Genomic DNA, 19,197 nt, shown 5'->3' with positions numbered 1-19,197 from the left:
AAACTACATTTGTGCAGGATACGATTTTTTCCTCTTGCAAGTCTGATCTGTATTTCCTCACAGAAACAGAACTCCTACCAAAGTTCTCTGGATAAGAATCGCTAGTTTCTTCAATGGCATCCTTATTCCTCCAAACCTTTCATTTTTTAGGAGTTCTTGTGTTAGGCTTAAAAATGTCTGCCAGCAAGTGAAAGGGCAACTTAGCTATTGATACTAGTACCAACACTGATGCCTAGAAGCTTCTGGAAGACTTGGCAAGCTAGGTTTTGGTCTGCTTTAATCAATGGCTAGCAAAAAATTAATTCTTGGCAAGGTGTGAGATGGTTCCTTAGCGTGGCAAGATTTGTGCAGACATTTTCTTTGCATATCTCTGCCTGTCTGGAAGGGCTGCAGAAATACCTTGAGTGTGTCAAAGTACAAAGATGTGTTTTTCAAGAGTTCAGGAAATTTAAATCATTTGTTAAGAATATGTAGCTGTCCTCTCTAATGCAGCTGCTTTTCCAAGTGTCCTTTTCAGAGGCTGTGGAAAACGATCAACCTGCCTGGACTGTCATGTTGCTTTAGTTGCCTTTGATCCAGCTCCCCATTACTATCTCATTCTGCATCAAGAAAACAAGCAGAAAGGGCATATGTTGTTTGCAATTCACTTGAAAGCAGTACTAGAATCTTCTCTATGGGGTAGGGAAGGGATAGGGAACTTGTTGGCTTAGAAAATTGCATAGTAAATTAATCCCTTTCCTAAGGTTTTGGCTTTTTTAGTAACCAAGGCAAATAAATGCAATGGAGACTTCTTCCAAAGCTTGCTTTTGTGCATGGTAGAGCCGAGAGGTGGGTGGTGTTAGTGGTGTGTATTTTGTTGTTGTTCTGTTTTGTTTTACCCTCTGTATCTCTCTCTGTAGATGAAGGCCCATTCTACTGTCTGTTTCTGACTCATAGTTGCAAATACAGTGTGGCAATAGCTACAAGAGGACCCAAGATCCAGAACATGATGACTCTAAAATTCAGGTTGCTGTAATTTGTCTCTGGTGGTGGTCACTAATGAATGGCCTATGACACCTATTAGCTTTCATTTATAGGGATGGAAATCTACAGATACATGTAGGAAGACAATATCTTGATTGCAAATTGAGAAGGAGGGGATACAATCCATGGAGAAAAAGTAGATATTTATTTTACAATGATCCTTTTCATAGAATCATAGAATCATCGAGGTTGGAAAAGACCTTTAAGATCATCAAGTCCAACCATCAACTGACCTACCAACTGACATGACTAAGCTGTGTCCCTTAGTGCCACATCTGCACATTTCTTAAATGCCTGCAGGGTTGTGGACTCCACCACTTCCTTGGGCAGCCTGTTACAATGCTTGACCACCCTCTCATGAGGAAAGTCTTCCTAATGTCCAATCTAAACCTCCCCTGGCGCTACCTGAGACCATTAAGATAGGAGATTTTCAGCTGAGTAAAGCAAGTAACTTTGAAGCCTTCAGCCCAGTGAGGAAAAGATTGGCCTGGCACCTCTTGCTGATCCAACTCGTATTTCCTATCTGCCTCAGACTGCTGTAATTGTGAAAAAATGTGAAACAAACACTGATGCATCAAAAAAAAGTAGCTAAGATCAATGCAACTCACTGTCATAACCAAATACATCTTCGGTAAAGAGTGGATGATGGAACAATGAAGGGAAAATATTCATCCAGTGTCTATCATTCCTTATAAAGCTTATAAAGCAAAACTGAAACTGGAATCCTTCTTGGAAACTTGAATTCTCTTTGAGCTATACAGATAGACCGTGGGTTCCACATCCTCCTCGGGGTTCCATGTCTGTGACAAGATGAACAGTTTGGTTCCTTTTTTTTCAGCATTTTTGGCAAAACATCTTGTCAAATTTTGCTGTATTGCAAAGACTTTCTGAAACACCGTGCTGATTGTTCTGTGTCCGGGTTTCAGGACAGGCTGGGATAGAGGTAATTTTTCAGAGAAGCTGGTATGGTGCTGCTGCGTTTTGGATTTCAGATGAAAATAATGTTGATACTACAACATAGTTGTTACTGAGCAGTGCTTACACTGAATCAAGGACTTTGGGCTTCTTGTGCTGCCCTGCCAGCAATGAAGTTGGGTGCACGCAAGAAGCTGGGATGGGGCACAGCCAGAGCAGCTGACCCAAACTGACCAGAGGTATCTCATGCCACATGGCATCATGCTGAACAATAAAATGGAGGGGAGCTGGCTGGGGAGGGGTTGCCATTTCTTGAGGACTGGCTGGGCATTGTTTGGTGAGTGGTGAGCAATTGTGTTGTGCATCACCTGTTTGTTTTAATTATTAATATTACTGTTTTTTTTTTTTCACTTTCCAATTAAACTGTCCTCATCTCAGCTCATGAGTTCTTGCACTTTTACCTTTTTTTTCCATTCACTCCCCCATCCCACTGCAGGGGAGTGCATGAATGGCAGTGTGGTGCTTTAGTTGCATGCCAGGTTAAACCACAACTTTTTGTTTTCTTTTTTTTTCTTTTTTTTTTCCCAGCCATGATTCAGAAAAACCTTCACTATACAACAGAGAGAGAAGTTTGCAGAAGACCTAAATTTGTGTCTCAGACAGACGTAGAAAAGGCCAGAGCAAGGTAAAGTACATGCAATTGCTCATTCTGGGGTGATGTGTAATAAATAGTGCATCGTGAATGTAGTCTCTTGAAGGGTGTTAAGGTGAAGGAGCATCTGTTAAGGCAGTTAGAGGAGGGACATAACCTTTCCTACATCACTGTGTAGCCAGGTCAGTGTTCCAGCCTGGCCAACAGATTTAAAGCAACTCATAAGCCTTGGGGGTGAACGCCTTTGGGCATGGCCACAGAAAGTAGGAGATAATTCAACTTGTAGCAATGCTGTGAGGAGCTGCTTATTACAGGGAGCTGTTGTATTAAAGTAGCTGATACACATGGAAGCAATGAAGTTTAAGCACACTAACCTTTTCTGACATCTGAGATCTGTTTTCAAAGCTAGGTATGAGTTTAGAAACAATTATTGTGAGAACAACCAGATGATCTGAGAGGTACATAGTAGTTGGCAGAGGTGGAGACAAAAGATGGGATTCTAAAAAAGAAGTTTTATGTAATTCCATGTAACAAACAGCTTTTTTTTATGCATTCTCTTGCAGCACACAGTGGTTTCTTTAAACAACACAAGAAGGAACAGCTAAACATACTAACTGAAATGGGGGTGGAAGTAGCAGGGCAGGGCTGTATCTGTCCTGTTTCTGACATACGGATGTGATAGTAGATGCATTTTTATGTACTTACCCCAGTTTATCAAGGCTTTTATGTGTAGATTCAACTCTTTGCAACTAAGAGAACTAGTTTCATCTTTAGTTCAGCGTATATCTAAATTCCTTGTTCATTTGGCATCTTCCTTCCTGCCATAAGTCTTGACATAATGATTTGGAAAAATATTTTCATCTGCTGAACTAAAAAGACAATTTTGAAATGTTTCTGAATATGTTAAGTTGCCTGTATTTTCCCCAAACTTGGCAAAAATGTTTAGTATCATACGCATATAAAATGTAAGTATTTGTTGTGTTTTAATTGCCTATTTGTAATGTCTTTTAATGTACAGGGGCTGTAAGCGTACCGAAGAATTTAAGGGTATTCCAGCTCACTGGGACAAATCCGCCCTGCCTGACCTGGGATTCAAGGTTTGGAGGTTTTTGTTTCATCTCTTCATCTTGTTCTTGTATGCAGGTTTGTTATGTCACAGTGCCCTTGTAGATGACTGTTTCATATGTAACATAACGCAGAGGTATTGGTAACCTTCAGCCTGATATCACACTGGGCAAGCCTAGAGGTGAAACTGGAACCAAGTTTAATCTAGCAAATAGTGGCACTGTAACTATGGCAGCATTAATTTTCACTTCTACATATTAATCCCAGTCCTTGGCAAACTGGCCTGAAGGCAAATTACCGTATTAGCAAGACTGTTACTGATGCCCAAGATGCTTAGCTTTAAAAACAGTCCAGCAAGTCATGAAACATCAGAGATGAATTGTGCCTCGGAACTTAAGGGTAGCCAGTCCCTGAGGTTTATGTGAGTAGACAGCTGTACATCTATGGAGCATTGCTGAAATCAGGTTGGCATGAGGATGTTAGCATAACTCTAGTGAACTTTTTTTACCTCTGTAACACAACCAGTTAATAGCTGCATGACTTACCTTTGACTTTTTGCCTGTCTCCACCACCATCTCTGTCAACTGTAGTAATTATGCCTACAGAAGAGTTCTGTTGTGAATCATTAAAATGGCTAACCTGAAAAATGTAAGGTACACGTCCTCAACAAGTTGTCAGTAAAGAATGTCAGCGTTAGCCTTCCCTATTTTTGATGTTTTTCATGGAAATGTGCAACTAGAAAACCTTGCTTGCTTTCAGGATTGTTATTTCAGGAACTGATTTTTGGCAGCATGTCCCTACTCTTCCCTAAAATGGTTGATCAGATAAAGCCTTTTCAATTTATTTCAAAACCTGACAGGCAGTAGAGTGTTTGTGTTCACTGGCTGTAGAGAGATAAACTATAAAGATTTAAGGATTATGGGTGTAGAGGTACTCGTTGATTTGCTGCAACATAAATTCTTTATTCTTTGTATTTATGTTCTCATTTCTTCTATGTATTTAGGTAGTGTTCAATAGGTGCGTGCACATGTATCTTGGCACAGAGAGCAAAAGGGGCTGGTTGGTCAAAAGTATGCAGCTCCTTCAATGTCCTGTGAGCAAGCAACCTGGGTGTCTTAACCCTTAGTAGTTCACGTTCCCTAGCTGAGTTCACTTTTAGAGAGTAGGGATCTCTAATCTGCCTTTTATCCAAGAGTATTTTTGCTGTTCGTGTCTCTATTTCACAGAAAAGACTTTAAAGGTCCGAGTAGCGCACTAGGTAGGGTGGCTTTGTTATGATTTAGTAAAAGATGAGAGCAGCTTTTTAATCTCTTCCCCTACAGCTGATTGATCTTGACAGTTCTTCTGATGAATACAAGAAAGTCAAGGCAGACTTTCAACGCACAATGCCAAAAACAGTTATTAAAAGGATTCGTAGAGTTCAGAACCCATCTCTCTGGGAACTGTATCAATGGTACGTGTAAAGTACTGCTCTGGTATGTGTGTATGAAGTTTGTTGTCTCTGTAGTTAGTTGCATGCTAAAGATAGACAAGTGTTCCTGAAATGCAGCTGCATTTCACAATCTGTTTCCACTCCCCCGCTGAAATACCTAGCCAGAATCAACACATAGATAAAGATGTACCAGCAAACCAGAACCCAATCAAGACGTAGAGCTCCAAATAATCAGATGAGCTCGGTGGGAGGAAACCTTTCTTCTGAGCAAATAGTTCTGATGTCTGCCAGGCCTGTGTCTAGGCCAGCTGCTTTCCACTGAAGCCTTGAAGCTGGAAGTCAGTCACGTCTGGAGCTAACACTGTTTTGAAGCTGGTCAGAACTGAAAGCTTTTACAGCACAGTACAACACTTATTGAGGGAAAGCCTTAACATGAACTCGTGTTTAGCAGATAATGGTAATCTCCTCTCCCTCCCAAGCAGTGAAAGGAACAAAACATTTTTAATTGTTAAATATCTGGAGGCACTTATGTACAATGAAAGCATATTCGAACCCAGCTAGAAAACACCGTACTGTGTCCGTCCAAAACTTAGGCATTTTCAGAATTTGTCTCTGAGCACTAGTACAGCTGGAACCTGTCTAGTCACTGCGGAACTACAATGATACTGCTTTTCATTGCAGGCAGAAGGAAAAAATGCAGAAGAGCAATGGTGGAAAGACAGATGAGCGTTTCTTATTTCATGGGACCAGCAAAAAACACATTGATGCCATCTGTCAGCAAAACTTTGACTGGAGGATCTGTGGCCTTCATGGGACAGTCTATGGCAAAGGTTGTTTTTCAGCTCTTTCATTAACCTTAGGCTTGCTAAAAAAAATCCCAGTAGCTACTACAGAGGTGTGAAGTTAGAAAGGGGGCACTTGGCCATTCTGGGGCTTGTGGTGAACAATATGTGTGACTTTGGCAACAATCATTTGGAGCTAAGGCATAATGAAAGGCCTTGGCTCCTGTGCTCCATTCTGTCCTTGAACAAAAACAAACAAGCTTAGTCCAGGCCTACTTCTGTTGCAGTTTCTCCCAGTTCCTGCAAAAGGCAACATGGCATTAATTGTTTTTTGCCAGGAGCATAAATGCCATCCTGGTTACAAGCTTTTTGCCTTGTTAGAAAATTATATTCCTACCCACTGTCCTGTATACAGGAAAAGATCAACTTACCAAGTGGAACAGTCACGAGACAGGCTGACTATCCATCCATGCAGCTGAATACTTAGAAACTATCTGAAGCAGTTTTAATGACTTTTAGTAGCCACTATCAAGAGAAGAACTTGGGTGAGAGTGGGGAAGATGGAAGGTTGGGGGTCAGGAGGAAAGTCTTTGAGGAATATGATCATGTTTAAAACATCACTTCTGTGGCTCTTTAACATGTATGTTGTGGAAAATAAAAGTGTAGGTAATACACAGTGGTTATTTCCACTAAAAAGGACATACAGGACAAGTGAAGGCTTTAGAAGGGTCATTCCTGAACTGCTTCATGGTCACGAGTGTGTTTTTGCATTATATCCTATCTTTCCCTGCAATTCTGGTGTCTTACCAACCCTGACTTGGTGTCTTTTCTGCAGGAAGCTATTTTGCGAGGGATGCATCTTACTCTGACAACTACTGCAGGGAAGACTCATCCCCCAAGACCATGTTTCTGGCACGGGTGCTGGTGGGAGAGTTCACTCTTGGTAATTCCTCTTATGTAATTCCTCCCTTGAAGGACGGCCAGAACTTCTATGATAGTTGTGTGAATAACTTTTCAAACCCTTCTATCTTTGTCATCTTTGAGAAGCAGCAGATTTATCCAGAGTATCTCATAGAATATGTTGACCAGATAAATGCAAGACTGTGGTAGCAGCAAAACAAATCACTGTTATGTTTAGCTCTTACAAACACTTTTCTAGTGTTGGCATAACTGAGAAAAGCGATTTTTGTAAGTTGTGTACTTGGGTAGGTGAGCAGTTAGATGTTTATTCTCTCTATCCTTCCTGTGCAATAGAAAACAAGGGGTAAAAAGACACAAAGGATGTTTTAGAATTAAAATCCTCAGTCTGTCTCCTGTTTTTAGAAGGTATCAACTTTTCCTGCATTCGTAGTATTCTGAGGCTCCTATGCGTTTACTAGATGGAGCCTCTGATGGTTATAACATAAAGATTGGCTATGACTGCCAAGTTTAAATAACATTTTGTTACAGCTGTTTCAGGATAGATCTTTACCAATGTTCATCGTTCAGAGGTTGTCGCCTTCTACCTTTTTAACTCAAAATTTGATAAAACCTTCTTTTTTAATAGTCTACAACAGTAGGCATTAAAGCGTTTGCAAATGAGACTGTACAGCCTGTCTCTTGTAGTTAACTCTTTGTATAAATTTTTAGCAGCACTGTTTTTTTTTTGTCCCTACATAACCTACAAAGCCTTGAAAATTAAAATTTCATTTGTTGAACAGGAGCAGAGACTTATTTTCTCTTGTTAGTTTCCTCATTTAAAACAAGTAGCAAAGATATGAACCAGAACAAGGGTTGCTTTGAGCTGTGATACTTAAGCAGCTGACATTTATCAAGTCACTAACCTCTTTGTTTAGGTTTGTGAGAGTACAAAGTTTTCATGCCTTTTGCTGTGCCTACAAATGAAATAGTGCTGGCAGGTGTGGGGTGAAGAAAAGAGAAGTCATTTAAGACTATCATGCTTAGGAGTGAAATGCAGTGCTTGTATTGCTTGATTAACAATAAACTGTTTCTTAGAAGTATATTCATAGTTCTTTTATAACTGCTGCGAAAGGCAGGGAATGACTATCTCCTGCTCTCATTAGGGGTACTGCGCCTTTAGTTGCAGGAGACATGCTGGTTACCTATGTAATCAAGGTGTCAGGACTTCCTTGCTGGAAAAAAAAAGTAGTTGACTGTGAGCAGTCTTCAGCCAATGAGCTGAAACTTCTAAAATCTCAAGATTAAGTCGAATAAGTTAATTGTTCTCAGCAAAAGATGTTGTATGTTATTAGTGTTGTACAGTTGGCATATGCAGATAATCAAAAATCTTGAACTGTCAGGTCTTTCTTAAGATTAAAGTTGCTGATGCATAGATACTTACATTCTGCATTTACCACTGCTTTAATGCTCCTAAAAGAGTACTTACTAGCTATAGTTTACCACAAATCTTTTAGAAAGCCTTTTTGTCGTAGACAAAACCTATGAAAAAGATGAGGGGATCTCATCGCCTTCCTCTTATGAGGAAAGGCTGAGAGAGATGGGTCTGTTTAGCCTGGAGAAGAGAAGGCTGAGAAGGGATCTTATCAATGTATATAATAAATATCTGAAGGAAGGGCGTCAAGACATTAGGGCTGCACTCTTTTCAGTGGTGCCCAGCAATAGTATGAGAAGCAATGGGCACAACCTGAAACACAGGAAGTTCCATCTAAACATGAGGAAGAAATTCTTTACTGTGAGGGTGAAGAGCACTGGAACAGGCTGCCCAGAGAGGTTGTGGAGTCTCCTTCTCTGGAGATGTTCAAAACCTGCCTGGACTTGAGCCTGCTTGATCAGGGGGTTTGGACTCCAGGCGTCCCTTCCAACCTGTGACAAAACTTCTGTGATTCTGTGACCAAAAAAAGCTTCTCTCTACCTGTATTCTAGAAGTACTTTTTAATTCTTCTGAATACTGATTGACAGGTGTCTGTCAGGCAACTTTTTATTACTTCAGTGCTGTATCCCAGGAGCTGAGCTGTGATTAGCCAGAAGAAGGTTGTGCAGAACTCCTTTTTATATGAACTGTAAAACTTAGCAGCATGATACCTGAATGAAAATACCCCTTTTCATGTTTAAACCCAGTAAAATCCAGTAAGTACGTGGAAAAGCAAGTTGACTATGTTCTTTCTCTTGAGTCTAATGAGTCTAATGTCAGCAAATAATAATTCACTGAAGACAGTATAGAATCATAGAATCATTCAGGTTGGAAAAGATGATCTAGTCCAACCTTTAACCTAGTACTAAAGTCCACCACTGTACCATGCTACTAAGTTCTAAATCTACACAGCTGTACGATGTATGAAAGCTCGAGCTACTTGTGCAGAAAAGATTTTCTGCCAAAACAAAGACATGTTCATCCGGATGTTCATGGCAAATGAGAATACTGATGGCATACGCCTTTCTTCTGAAATAGCTGAAGTCATTGTTGACTACTTGAACCAAGTGAAAAGTTATTACTCTTTTGCCAGAAAACGGAAACAAATATTTTTTCATGCAAAAAGTTGAGATATTTTTAATAACAATTTTGATGGCTAATTTGGATAAAACCATTAATATTTTTAAAACCTTTATTCCTGGGGGGAAATAAATGGGGAGGTGGGTGTCTGTGTGTGTGAGTGCATGTGTGTAAATGTGTGCATAAGTAAAGTAACCAACATGAATAAAATGGCTGGGTGTGTTACTTTGTCATATCTTACTTCTCCAGTAACACCCAAAAGAGAAAAATCACCATGTTTTCCACTTTTGAAACTGCAGTGGTAAATTTCTTGTGTATGACAAATAAAGAGGTATTCAAACCACTAAATTTCTTGTATTCCTCTCTCCTCTGTCTAAGAGCACTGTGTTTGATGACCTTTATGAGTTCTTGGAAACTTCTTAAAGACGTTGCTGTTAAGTAGTGGAATCTCTGTACAGCTGTCAGGATTTAATTTAGAAATGAACTGAGTTAAAAGTCGTTTGCATTAAAGCTAAACTTTAAGCAAAAAATGGTATTGAGCCTCTTTTCTGAGCAATAAGGATCTCTCTTTACTACTTAAGATAAAGGAAACAGCATGAACAGCATAATAGTCTTTCACTCTCTCTTCCCCTCACTCACTCCCGTGCCACATGAGGAGAAAGATAAGCTGTGGAGGTTGTTTCCTTTTCCTAGTAGCAGGTCTGTTCTGCTAAGATAGATGGCAAGCCTGCAGAAGCCAAACAGCTTTCCTATGCCAGCAGTGCAGTGCGGATCACAGTAGCTTATGGCTTGCCCCTGCACCAGGCTGGGCAGAGGTCTGACAGGCAGCCACGGTCAACCCACCGCACTGCTTATGAGGCTGACCTGTAATCAGGCATGTCTGGATATTCTGCCTAGTTTTTATAAACTGTGGTAGTCAAAGTCCTGTCTACCAGTGGCGGTACCAAAGGAGTGGCAGCGCACCAGCCAGTCGCGATACCTGCAGCAGGGGTGGTGGATGAAGGGAGCTTCAGTGGCTGACACCAGCTGGGGTAGTGTGTTCAGTGCTGCATGGCTTGGAGAGGACTTGCACCCACATTCACCTCTTAGAAACCATTGCTCAAAGCTGCCTCTGAGCTGAAGGGCAAGTGAGAGTTGTGGAGATGCTGCTTTACTAGGTGTGCTTTTTCCAACACAAAATCCAGGAGGGATGACTTACACAGCCAGGGTGATTGGTACTTACTCATTTCACTGTTTCATACCCACAGTTATTGGTACTCACTCATTTTACCAGGCGGTAGGCTTTACAGACCACGTCCAACTGGCTCCTAAATAACTCCCTGTCATGTCCCAGGCTGGTCTAGTCACAGACTCAGCTCTACTTGCAAAAATCCTAGCAATGGAGGGAAACCTGCATCCCGCCTTGGACACAGCACAGCACCCAGCAGTGCTGGGAGCGAACTTCTTAGGGACTGATCAGACATCAGAGCAGGGCCAGTGTGAACCAAGCAATGAAATAAAGAGCTCATAAGTCAGTCTGAGATTCTTTTGGCATATTTACTATTGTAATTGCACAGAAGGCTCTGATAGTAGGTGAAACTGTGTCTAAGATGGAAACATCATTTAACAAAAGGAAATGAGAAGTTGGTCATTTAAGAAAGTGTCACATACAGAGGAAATGCAGCAGTTTTATGCCAATTTAGAATAGAGCACTTACATTTGCAATCAATCCAGCATAATAATTTGTAATACCTGACTCTGTTTTTCCAAGGATACTGAAGTACAAAACTGTAAAGGTTTTCCATCATCTCAGCAGTCTCATTAAAAATACTATTTTATACCAACAGATTTCAGTAATGATTGCAAAGTCCCAGAAGATGTTTTTAATAGAAGCTTTCCATTACCAAGCAGCCTTTGCTTCATATCATGTCAGAGACTGACTAGGACCCATTTGTAGAACAGACATGCCCAATTTTAAACATGCCCACAGCTCAGCAATGCAAGACAACACACTTACTGTTTCTGAGGCGAGAAATTATTTTAAACCACTTTCCTTATTCCTCCCCAGAATGAACTGCTGTTCTTAGAAAGAAGCATTTTTGTACCAGAAATGCTAACTCTCCCTAGCTTTAGGATACAAGGTTATGTTTTGATGTTGCAACCATAAATGTACCTTTTAAATATATGTGTATATATATATATGTATTATTGTTATTAACTTCTAGAGCCAAATCTGCTGAGGATCACTTTGGGACCATGGTATATAGGGTTGCAAACACCCTGTGATTACTACTCTGTTACCAGTTCCTTTTTGGAGCACTGCTGTCAGTCTCCTGTCTCGCTTTTTGCCAGCGCTTCCAGGGGACCAGAGCAGGGCTGTTCCCTCAACACAACTTTTTCCTTAGGCATGTTGCTGAGCCCACACAGCCTGGGAGAGGCCCAGCATCATTAAGTATCCTAGTAAAACGGAAGACTGTGCAGTGTCTGGTGGCTGTATCAGCAGCTGTTGTTTAAGAGGAAGAAATGGTTTGGGGCTCTTGCTGTATTTCTGGAAAGCTGGCATCCTGTTCTCTGTCTGTCTTCTCTAGCTGTCTCGCTAGGCCTGCGTGTAGAACAAGGGATGACGTACTTTCAGAAATCTGCCTTGACTTACAGATGCAAAAAAAAATATTTCCTCTGCTACAGATTGACGGGTGAAAACAGATACTCCTTCCTTTACAGCCTAGCCTCTACAGTTTGGTCTTGTTCCCTTTTTGAGAATGTAACCAAAACTTTTGCAGGGGAGCTGGAAAATAATGACTTTAGCTCACACTCAAGTGAGTTTATTTGCATGAGTACTGTCTGAGTTCAACTTAGAAGTAGTTGGGAAAGACTCTCAGTGCAATTTCTGAGCCTGTAAAATGTGATGCACAATTGTGGCCATGGCAGAACAGTTTTTTTTTTTTTTTTTTTTTTTTTTTCCCAGCGGAGTCAGCATGGCATTCAAGACGATAGCATTCTGTTCAGCCCCAGAAACATGAGTTGTTCAGCTACTCTACATGAGTGGCACTGTCTCAGATAAATACTGAGAGTACAAACAAGATTCAGATGAGAAGGCAAGATAACTTCTGTTCAGATAAGAAAAGCCCATAAAAAAGCACACACCAGTTTCATTTAGGTTGCAGTAATCATTCCAAAATGAAGCACACAAAGACCTGATAATTTACATACAGAAAAAAGACAGTTAAAAAAAAAAAATAAAAAAAAATGAGGAGATGAACAAGTCTTTAATGGCTGAGTTATTTAGACTTTGGCATGAGCTTTCTGCTCAGTCAGGTAGGTAGGAAGTTTTTAGGCACGGATCATCCAACTTTTTGCCATTTGTATATATAAGGTGGCCAGAAAATCAGCTGTCAGCACACCATTTTCAAGAGGAAAAAGTGATGAATAACATGTAGAAATTAGAATATATACATCCTGTTGCTTTACAACTAGCAGTCACTCCATCACTAATCCATATAATCACTGTCTGTAATTGGGCACTTCTGTTTATCATGACAGGGATGCTCCTTGGAAACAGGAACAAATCCATGAATGCCATGTTAGTACTTCACTGCTACCTCTACAGTTCTGATGAAAAAAAAAAAGAAATCCCATGAAAGAAAAAGACAACGCCTTCCAAGAGCAAGATACAGTAATTTGATCAGCGTTAAGGCAGCATGTGGGAAGAAGGCAGCAAAAGGTGCTTGCTGGAGAGAAACTACAGCTAGGGATCAGTGAACAGATGGCTCCTTCCAGCAATCCTTGCAGAGAAGCTGAGCAGTCAGTCTCTTCCCACTGCTGCCATGGCACTTCTCTGTGCATCCCACCAAGAGACATGCTGTACTTAAGGAAACCTCTAGCAGAGTATATCAACAGGCAGATCAACACTTGTAAGGAACTGAAAGGTGCTTCCTTATCCTTACAATTCCAGAAGATATTTTTTGTTTGTTTGTTTATAAAAATTAAAAACAAACCAATGCCTAAAAAAAAAAAAAGACCCTCAAATTGAGATCATCTCCTATAATGGTTTTGTTTTCTTGCTTTACAGCCCCCTGAAGTTTTCAAGTCTATCAGTCACTGTTGTATGGTGCCCTACGAGTTGTGTGGTGATTGAATGGGTTTGTAGAGGAGCAGGAAAGAGCATGGGGGGAATGTGAAGACAGGAAGCATACTGCTGCTCTGGCTGTGAAAATGATGTGCACAGCCATACAGCTTGAATTGATCCGTTGCTGTAGCAACTGGTAATCCCACCTGAGTGGAGTGAGGCACTTAGGACATGACCTGCTCCAGAGTCACATAAGTCAAAAGAGCTGCTGAGACTGATCGTCCTGGATCCCACTCCCTGGACATTGGCTTTAGTGCTTGCAGCACTGTTAATTTCCTTGAGTCAATGAGCTAGTCAATGGTGTCAGCCGCAATGCTTGGAAAAGAAAGGCCTCACAGCAGTGAAGCAGACATTATACCAACATCTTCTGATTGCCCTTAAACCTTCCCCAGTCCTCCCACTTCCTTTAAATTCGTATCTTATTTTCCTCCACCTTTCCAACATCAGTTCAGTAACCAGCAAAATGGCTACCATCTCATTTCTTTGGTCTTGGTTGCTGGAACTTAACTGGCAAACAGGGGAATTCTTCACTCCTTTTCAGTCGTGTCAATGAAACGTGCTAAGTGCAAATTTTTAATTTAAGTGTATATCAAAACATTTCAAAAGCATGAAGAAGGTGCTGCTCTTTCCACTTTACAGACATAAGGAGAGGTTAGGTGTGCAGGAGACTCAGCTTTGATTTTCAGCACAGTTCAGGATAAAATCCAATGCACTGAATTTCAGCTCTTCTGCTATAACTGTGATGTCTCTTGGGCTTTTTCTGGAGTAGGGATTTATAAGTGCATCAGCAGAATGTGTCAGATAATGAATGGTAATTAAAACCTATCATAAATCTAGTGTACACTTAACACCTGCTCTGTTCACTGAATTTGAGCATTGAGAAAGCCTCTTACAGATGAGTGAAAGGAAGTGTAATGTAGAAAAGCTAGTGAGAGTGGCTTGCTTCTTTACATACACTATTCACAGCAATTTGAAAACCACCAAGTGACTGTGAAGCCCAGACCTCGTTTTAAAAAGTGATTTGAAGCTCTCCCATAGGAGGTCAGTCAGACAGCACCTGCTGTGGGACTTAGGCTCCTACCCGTCATTGGGGTTTCGAAAAATAATTATACCCAGTGAGTCACTAAACAAGGGGTTCTATCCCAAGAGGTTTCAGGATGTACATTTTCTTTTAGCGAGATTCTAGTGTAATGTAGACTCCATTTTTTGGTCCAAGCGTGGCTTTCGATTTCAGTTGCAAAGGAATCTGAAAGGCAAAAGAACATCTTATGTACAATGGTATGTACTAGTTTATGTGTACATAACAGCCCCACATACAGACAGCCATTTTTGCTAGGGGACCAATTCATACCAGTATTACTGTAGAAGCTGTAAAGTGCTTGTTTTACAGTCAGCTGTGGTAGTATAATATTAAATAGAATTTATAGCCAGAGGCTGAGGCAGTAGTCGCCCAGGTATATTGTAGATCTGAACAGAAAGAAATTAACTCTGTAAACTCTCAAGCTGCTGAGTAAGTGGCAGGTGCAGTATATATAGTAAGTAATAGGTGTATACTAAAGTGCTAAGATCCTAGGAAAGATGTACACCTATCCTCACCCCATATAAATCAATGGATTTTGACTGCAGTGTTGCTACACTGCTCCCCGCCAAGACAGAGGTGTGTAACTTTTGTTTTATTGCAAAAATCATAAGGGCAAACACATTTTGATTAAAACATGCAGTCCAGGTCTCTTGTCCCTCCTTATTATGGAATTGGCTCTAGCGGTTCTCTCTAATGAAGAGAAAGCCATAAAGACAAGTCAGTTGTCCTGTCTAGGACACACTGCCAACCCACTGAAGTTGACAAGTAAGGCTTTTAAGCCTCTGCACATACAAACCTCGGTCTCTGGGCAGATCTTAAATCGAAACTTCTGCAAAACCCTTAGCAGAGTCATTTTGGTCTCCAGTAAACCCATCTTCATGCCAATACAGCCACGGGGTCCTGCCCCAAAGGGCAGATATGCAAAGGGATGTTGTTCCTTCTTGGCCTCCTCTGTAAACCTAGAAGGTGAAGAGGTAGAAACCAGTTCAAGAAATGTTTTTCACTCCTGATTCTATGTTATTTTATTCACATCTCAGAAGTGGTTATTTGTATTGCTCTTAATGGACAGACCAATGGGACTATTGACAGATTATGTACTGATGGGCTGATGCCCTTAAGTCAACTGATAACTGGCTTATGGACATCAGCCTTTTTCAGCTGGTGATTCCAGGAGAGGACATTAGTACTACTTGACAGTCAGTACTACTTGCTACCTGTCTTCAATGAAATGCCTTCATTCAATGAATTACACACTAGATGTGTAGACCTGTGCATGTTTCAGGGAGAGATTACAGGTAAGAGGAAGCCAACAGACTGGAATGCAAACTATGTAGGATTAGCAAGTGTTTCCCTGCTGTGCAATGCAGAAGCAAACCAATGGGAATTGGTTTTAGCCTTCCTGATTTCTCTTTGAAGTTTGCAAGGGATGATGAAATCATCTCATGGGATTGGACAGGCCATAGAAGACCCTTGTTATGATTCATTGCAGCTCTTCTTTCTGCTCTTGGCCCAAAGAGACCAGGTTCGCAGCTGGGAAGCACTGAAATTGCAGACCCTTCTGTTTTTAGAGCTGAAGTACCTCAGTCTACTTGGATTAACATGACAGTTTGCATGCATCAACTAGGTAGCTCTAAAATATTATATAAATCCATTAGAAATTAGGTTATTTTTTTTCCACAAGAAACTACTATTTGAATAGTGGTTGAAAGGAAAAAGGTAAATTCTGTTTGCTGACATCTACAAAGATGGATGTATACTGTACAGAGTGTGCTTGAATCAGTGTAATTTATTAGGGTCAGCAAATAATCAACAAGGTGAGGCTCTACCCTGGCCCACAATGAGTCACCGATAAGAAAAGTTCCTTAACACAAGCAAACCTTCACAGTGGTGGCATTGCCCTGGAAATCTACATAGTCCTCCCAGCTCACAGGGTGTTTGAAGCTGTTCTGGTAGTAGAGAACTACTTGTCCAGTTCTGCATGCAGATAAAGGTTCTACAGGCATTCTTGAAAATCTTTTGCCCACTTGCATACAGTTTGCAAGAACTTTAGACTTCCAAGGCCCAAAGAACTCTTGAAATAGTTAGAGATGTGAAATAATACAGGCAATTCTGAGATCTTGAAAAAAAAATAACACTGCATATTTCTGCTAACCCTATCTCCATGCTTAGGTACCTAAATCAGATTTGTATACTACTCCATGGATACTTCCATGCAAATGGGTTAATGTGATTCTTGCCTTGCTCACCCTCATATATCATTCTGGTAAATTTAAAGCCTGCCTTGTATTATTCCTGAGGCAGATTTCAAAAAGAAATATTAGGGGGAAAAATGACCATAGCAGAACTAATTTATTATTTGTTAAGCTCTTATTTTATAATTCTTACTAACATTACCAACTGATATAAGCTGGGGAGGGTGTTAGTAATTATGCTTCATTCCTCAGGGAAATTTCCAAAGGGAATTTATCTCAGATTCATTACGTACAGCACTGTATGAGTCAATGGGACTGCAGCCACCATTTTACCCCATAATGCACGTTCATACTACTGTTAAGGTGTTGAATAAAAGTTAAGACAGCATTTCTAGATAAACTTAGCTCAAAACAAACAAACAAAAAACACCTAGACTTCCAGTTATTGCTAAGATTCCTCCTCCTCAAAAAAAAAAAAAAAAAAAAAAAAAAAAAAAAAAAAAAAAGGTCTGAGCATCTATAACCCTGACATTACTCTTCTTCATGACTTAAGGTGCCTGGTACAGCATATACCAAAATTTGCTCCAGAAGGAATCCACTGTGCGTAACACCTAAAACACATGGGTTGACCTGCTGGCGAGGATGGTTCTGGACTGCCACGCATCACACCCAGTCATTTGCAGAGCATAATTTTTTTTCTTAGCAGACTTTTCAACACAGTGGTATCTTAAAATACAGCTGTCCATAAAACATGTTAAAATAAAGCTGCCTACAAAAGAAAATTGTGCTTTCACATAGCACCACATCAGCTAAAGCTCTGTGGGCCTTCCCCATAAGCTCAATGCAGGAACTGTAGAGTAGGGGAAGGTAACACAAACACAACTTGACAGGGGTCCCTGCAGCTGAAGATAATAAATGTTGCATGTGAAAATACGTCTTGCCAAGCACAGCTAAGAAACCAGGATCCTAGCGTAAGGACAGAGAGAAAATTCCCAGTGGGAGATGGGATAGGTTCCCTGCTCACAGCACATCCAAACCATAACAAGATCTGAGGTGAAAAGGCTGCTCTAAATCAGCCAGGCACTGTACGAGTTTCCTGCATAGCTGCATGCCAGTAAATAGACTGTCTTCCTACAGAACTTCTACATCCAGAAGTGACACTATTTGCAGCATCTGATTGGGAAACATCTAAAAACATAAGTCCTGTTTCAACTGTTGACCAGACTTTGTACTCTCTCTAGGATGCACCACTATTACCAGTTGTCTGATTTGGTTGAAAGAACATATTTTATGATCTAAATTAAACTGCACTCCTCTTGAGGAAGATACTGCTTCAGGTGAATTTGGGAAGACCGTGGCTGTGAAGGAGCAGCAGTACCTGGTGCCTCCACTGGACAGGCTGGAGTACTGCGCCCACCCTGATGTGTGAAATAGCATTTAAGGCAGGCCTTTGGTCTCAAACAGTCCTAACAAGGCCTGCAGCCTAAGAATTGAAAGCATTACAGCACGTACCTCTCAGGAATGAACTTCTCTGGCTCTGGCCAGAACTCGGGGTTGTGGTGGAGATGTCCAACTGCAGTTTCAATGACAGCCCCGGCTGGAATATGCTGTCCCAGCACTACACAGTCCTTAGCAGCTTCCCGAGTGAACCTGCAACAGCAAGTGTCATATATCCCAGATGATTAATAAATGTGAAGACACAGCAGGAAGGAACCATAAAAGTCAATCTCTTCAGTTGGACTGACTTTGCAGTTTAGGGAGTAAAACTTTCCCAGTATATAAATACAGCAACCATTACTGGTGTTAGTGTCTTCGCAGATTACTATCATCTCCAACTACCTATAAACACATATCCCCAGTGCAGCTAGCTAACTTTTGTCCTTTTCACAGTAATTTCTGGCTGCTTATTATTTTCAGAAACATTAACTGTTGAAATGCAATTTTGCTGTTAAAGTCAGCTTAAGAACCTATTTCTTATGAAAATTGCAGATGAAATGCGTCAGTCATCGCTAATAACAGGCAGAAAGACTATACTGTTTTGCCTTCAGGAAAAGTTATATCAAATACAGTTTTTGAGTTTTATTTGAGAGGCTCCCTCACTCTGGGACTGCACCTGAAACTTAGCAAGGGACAGTTTTAATACCAGGGTTAAGTGCTCTGCTGCTGCTACAGAAATACAGCCGATTCACAAACCATTGAAAGCCTGCAGCTCACTCATCAAGGACAGGCGAGACGTCAGCAACATAACTGTCCAGTTTCCTCCCACCCTGTGGTGGCAGGTGATGGAGTGGGACTGTCCTTAGGGACCTTACTGTGACAACAAGACTGAGACAAGCAGCCTGGCTGCAGCCAAGCTTGGGTCTGTAAACCCTGTAAAAATGCCGTGTGGGTGTGCATGTGTGCAGGGATAGATCCTGATAGGGATCTTTCGGAGCTTGGGTGGTCACTGCAGACCCCAGCCCGGCTGCAGGCAGCTGTGGGCTCTCTCAGCTGGCAGCT

At 41.0% G+C, this 19,197-nt stretch overlaps 2 protein-coding genes across 3 annotated transcripts in view; one reads left to right on the top strand and one right to left on the bottom strand.

The window, feature by feature from the left end:
• Positions 1-9,668, top strand: part of LOC311444867 (protein mono-ADP-ribosyltransferase PARP12-like) — a 17,054-nt gene extending 7,386 nt beyond the window's left edge. Inside the window, exons 8-12 of the mRNA XM_084536279.1 lie at positions 2,527-2,623; positions 3,609-3,687; positions 4,978-5,108; positions 5,769-5,917; positions 6,705-9,668. Of these exons, the coding sequence (XP_084392405.1) occupies positions 2,527-2,623; positions 3,609-3,687; positions 4,978-5,108; positions 5,769-5,917; positions 6,705-6,979 (731 nt within the window). The 3' untranslated portion in view covers positions 6,980-9,668. The remainder of the gene's footprint in view (positions 1-2,526; positions 2,624-3,608; positions 3,688-4,977; positions 5,109-5,768; positions 5,918-6,704) is intronic.
• A 1,169-nt stretch (positions 9,669-10,837) lies between these two features.
• Positions 10,838-19,197, bottom strand: part of TBXAS1 (thromboxane A synthase 1) — a 244,211-nt gene continuing 235,851 nt past the window's right edge. For both annotated transcript variants that reach the window (XM_084536293.1, XM_084536292.1), the window contains 3 exons: positions 18,211-18,348; positions 15,303-15,465; positions 10,838-14,671 (listed from right to left, as the gene is read on the bottom strand). In XM_084536293.1, the coding sequence (XP_084392419.1) occupies positions 14,597-14,671; positions 15,303-15,465; positions 18,211-18,348 (376 nt within the window). In that variant the 3' untranslated portion in view covers positions 10,838-14,596. The remainder of the gene's footprint in view (positions 14,672-15,302; positions 15,466-18,210; positions 18,349-19,197) is intronic.

The sequence above is a fragment of the Aythya ferina genome (assembly GCF_964211825.1).
Source record: "Aythya ferina genome assembly, chromosome: 1".
NCBI lineage: Eukaryota > Metazoa > Chordata > Aves > Anseriformes > Anatidae > Aythya > Aythya ferina.
Note: the sequence above shows the minus strand (reverse complement) of the source record. Positions and strands in the feature narration are given on the sequence as shown.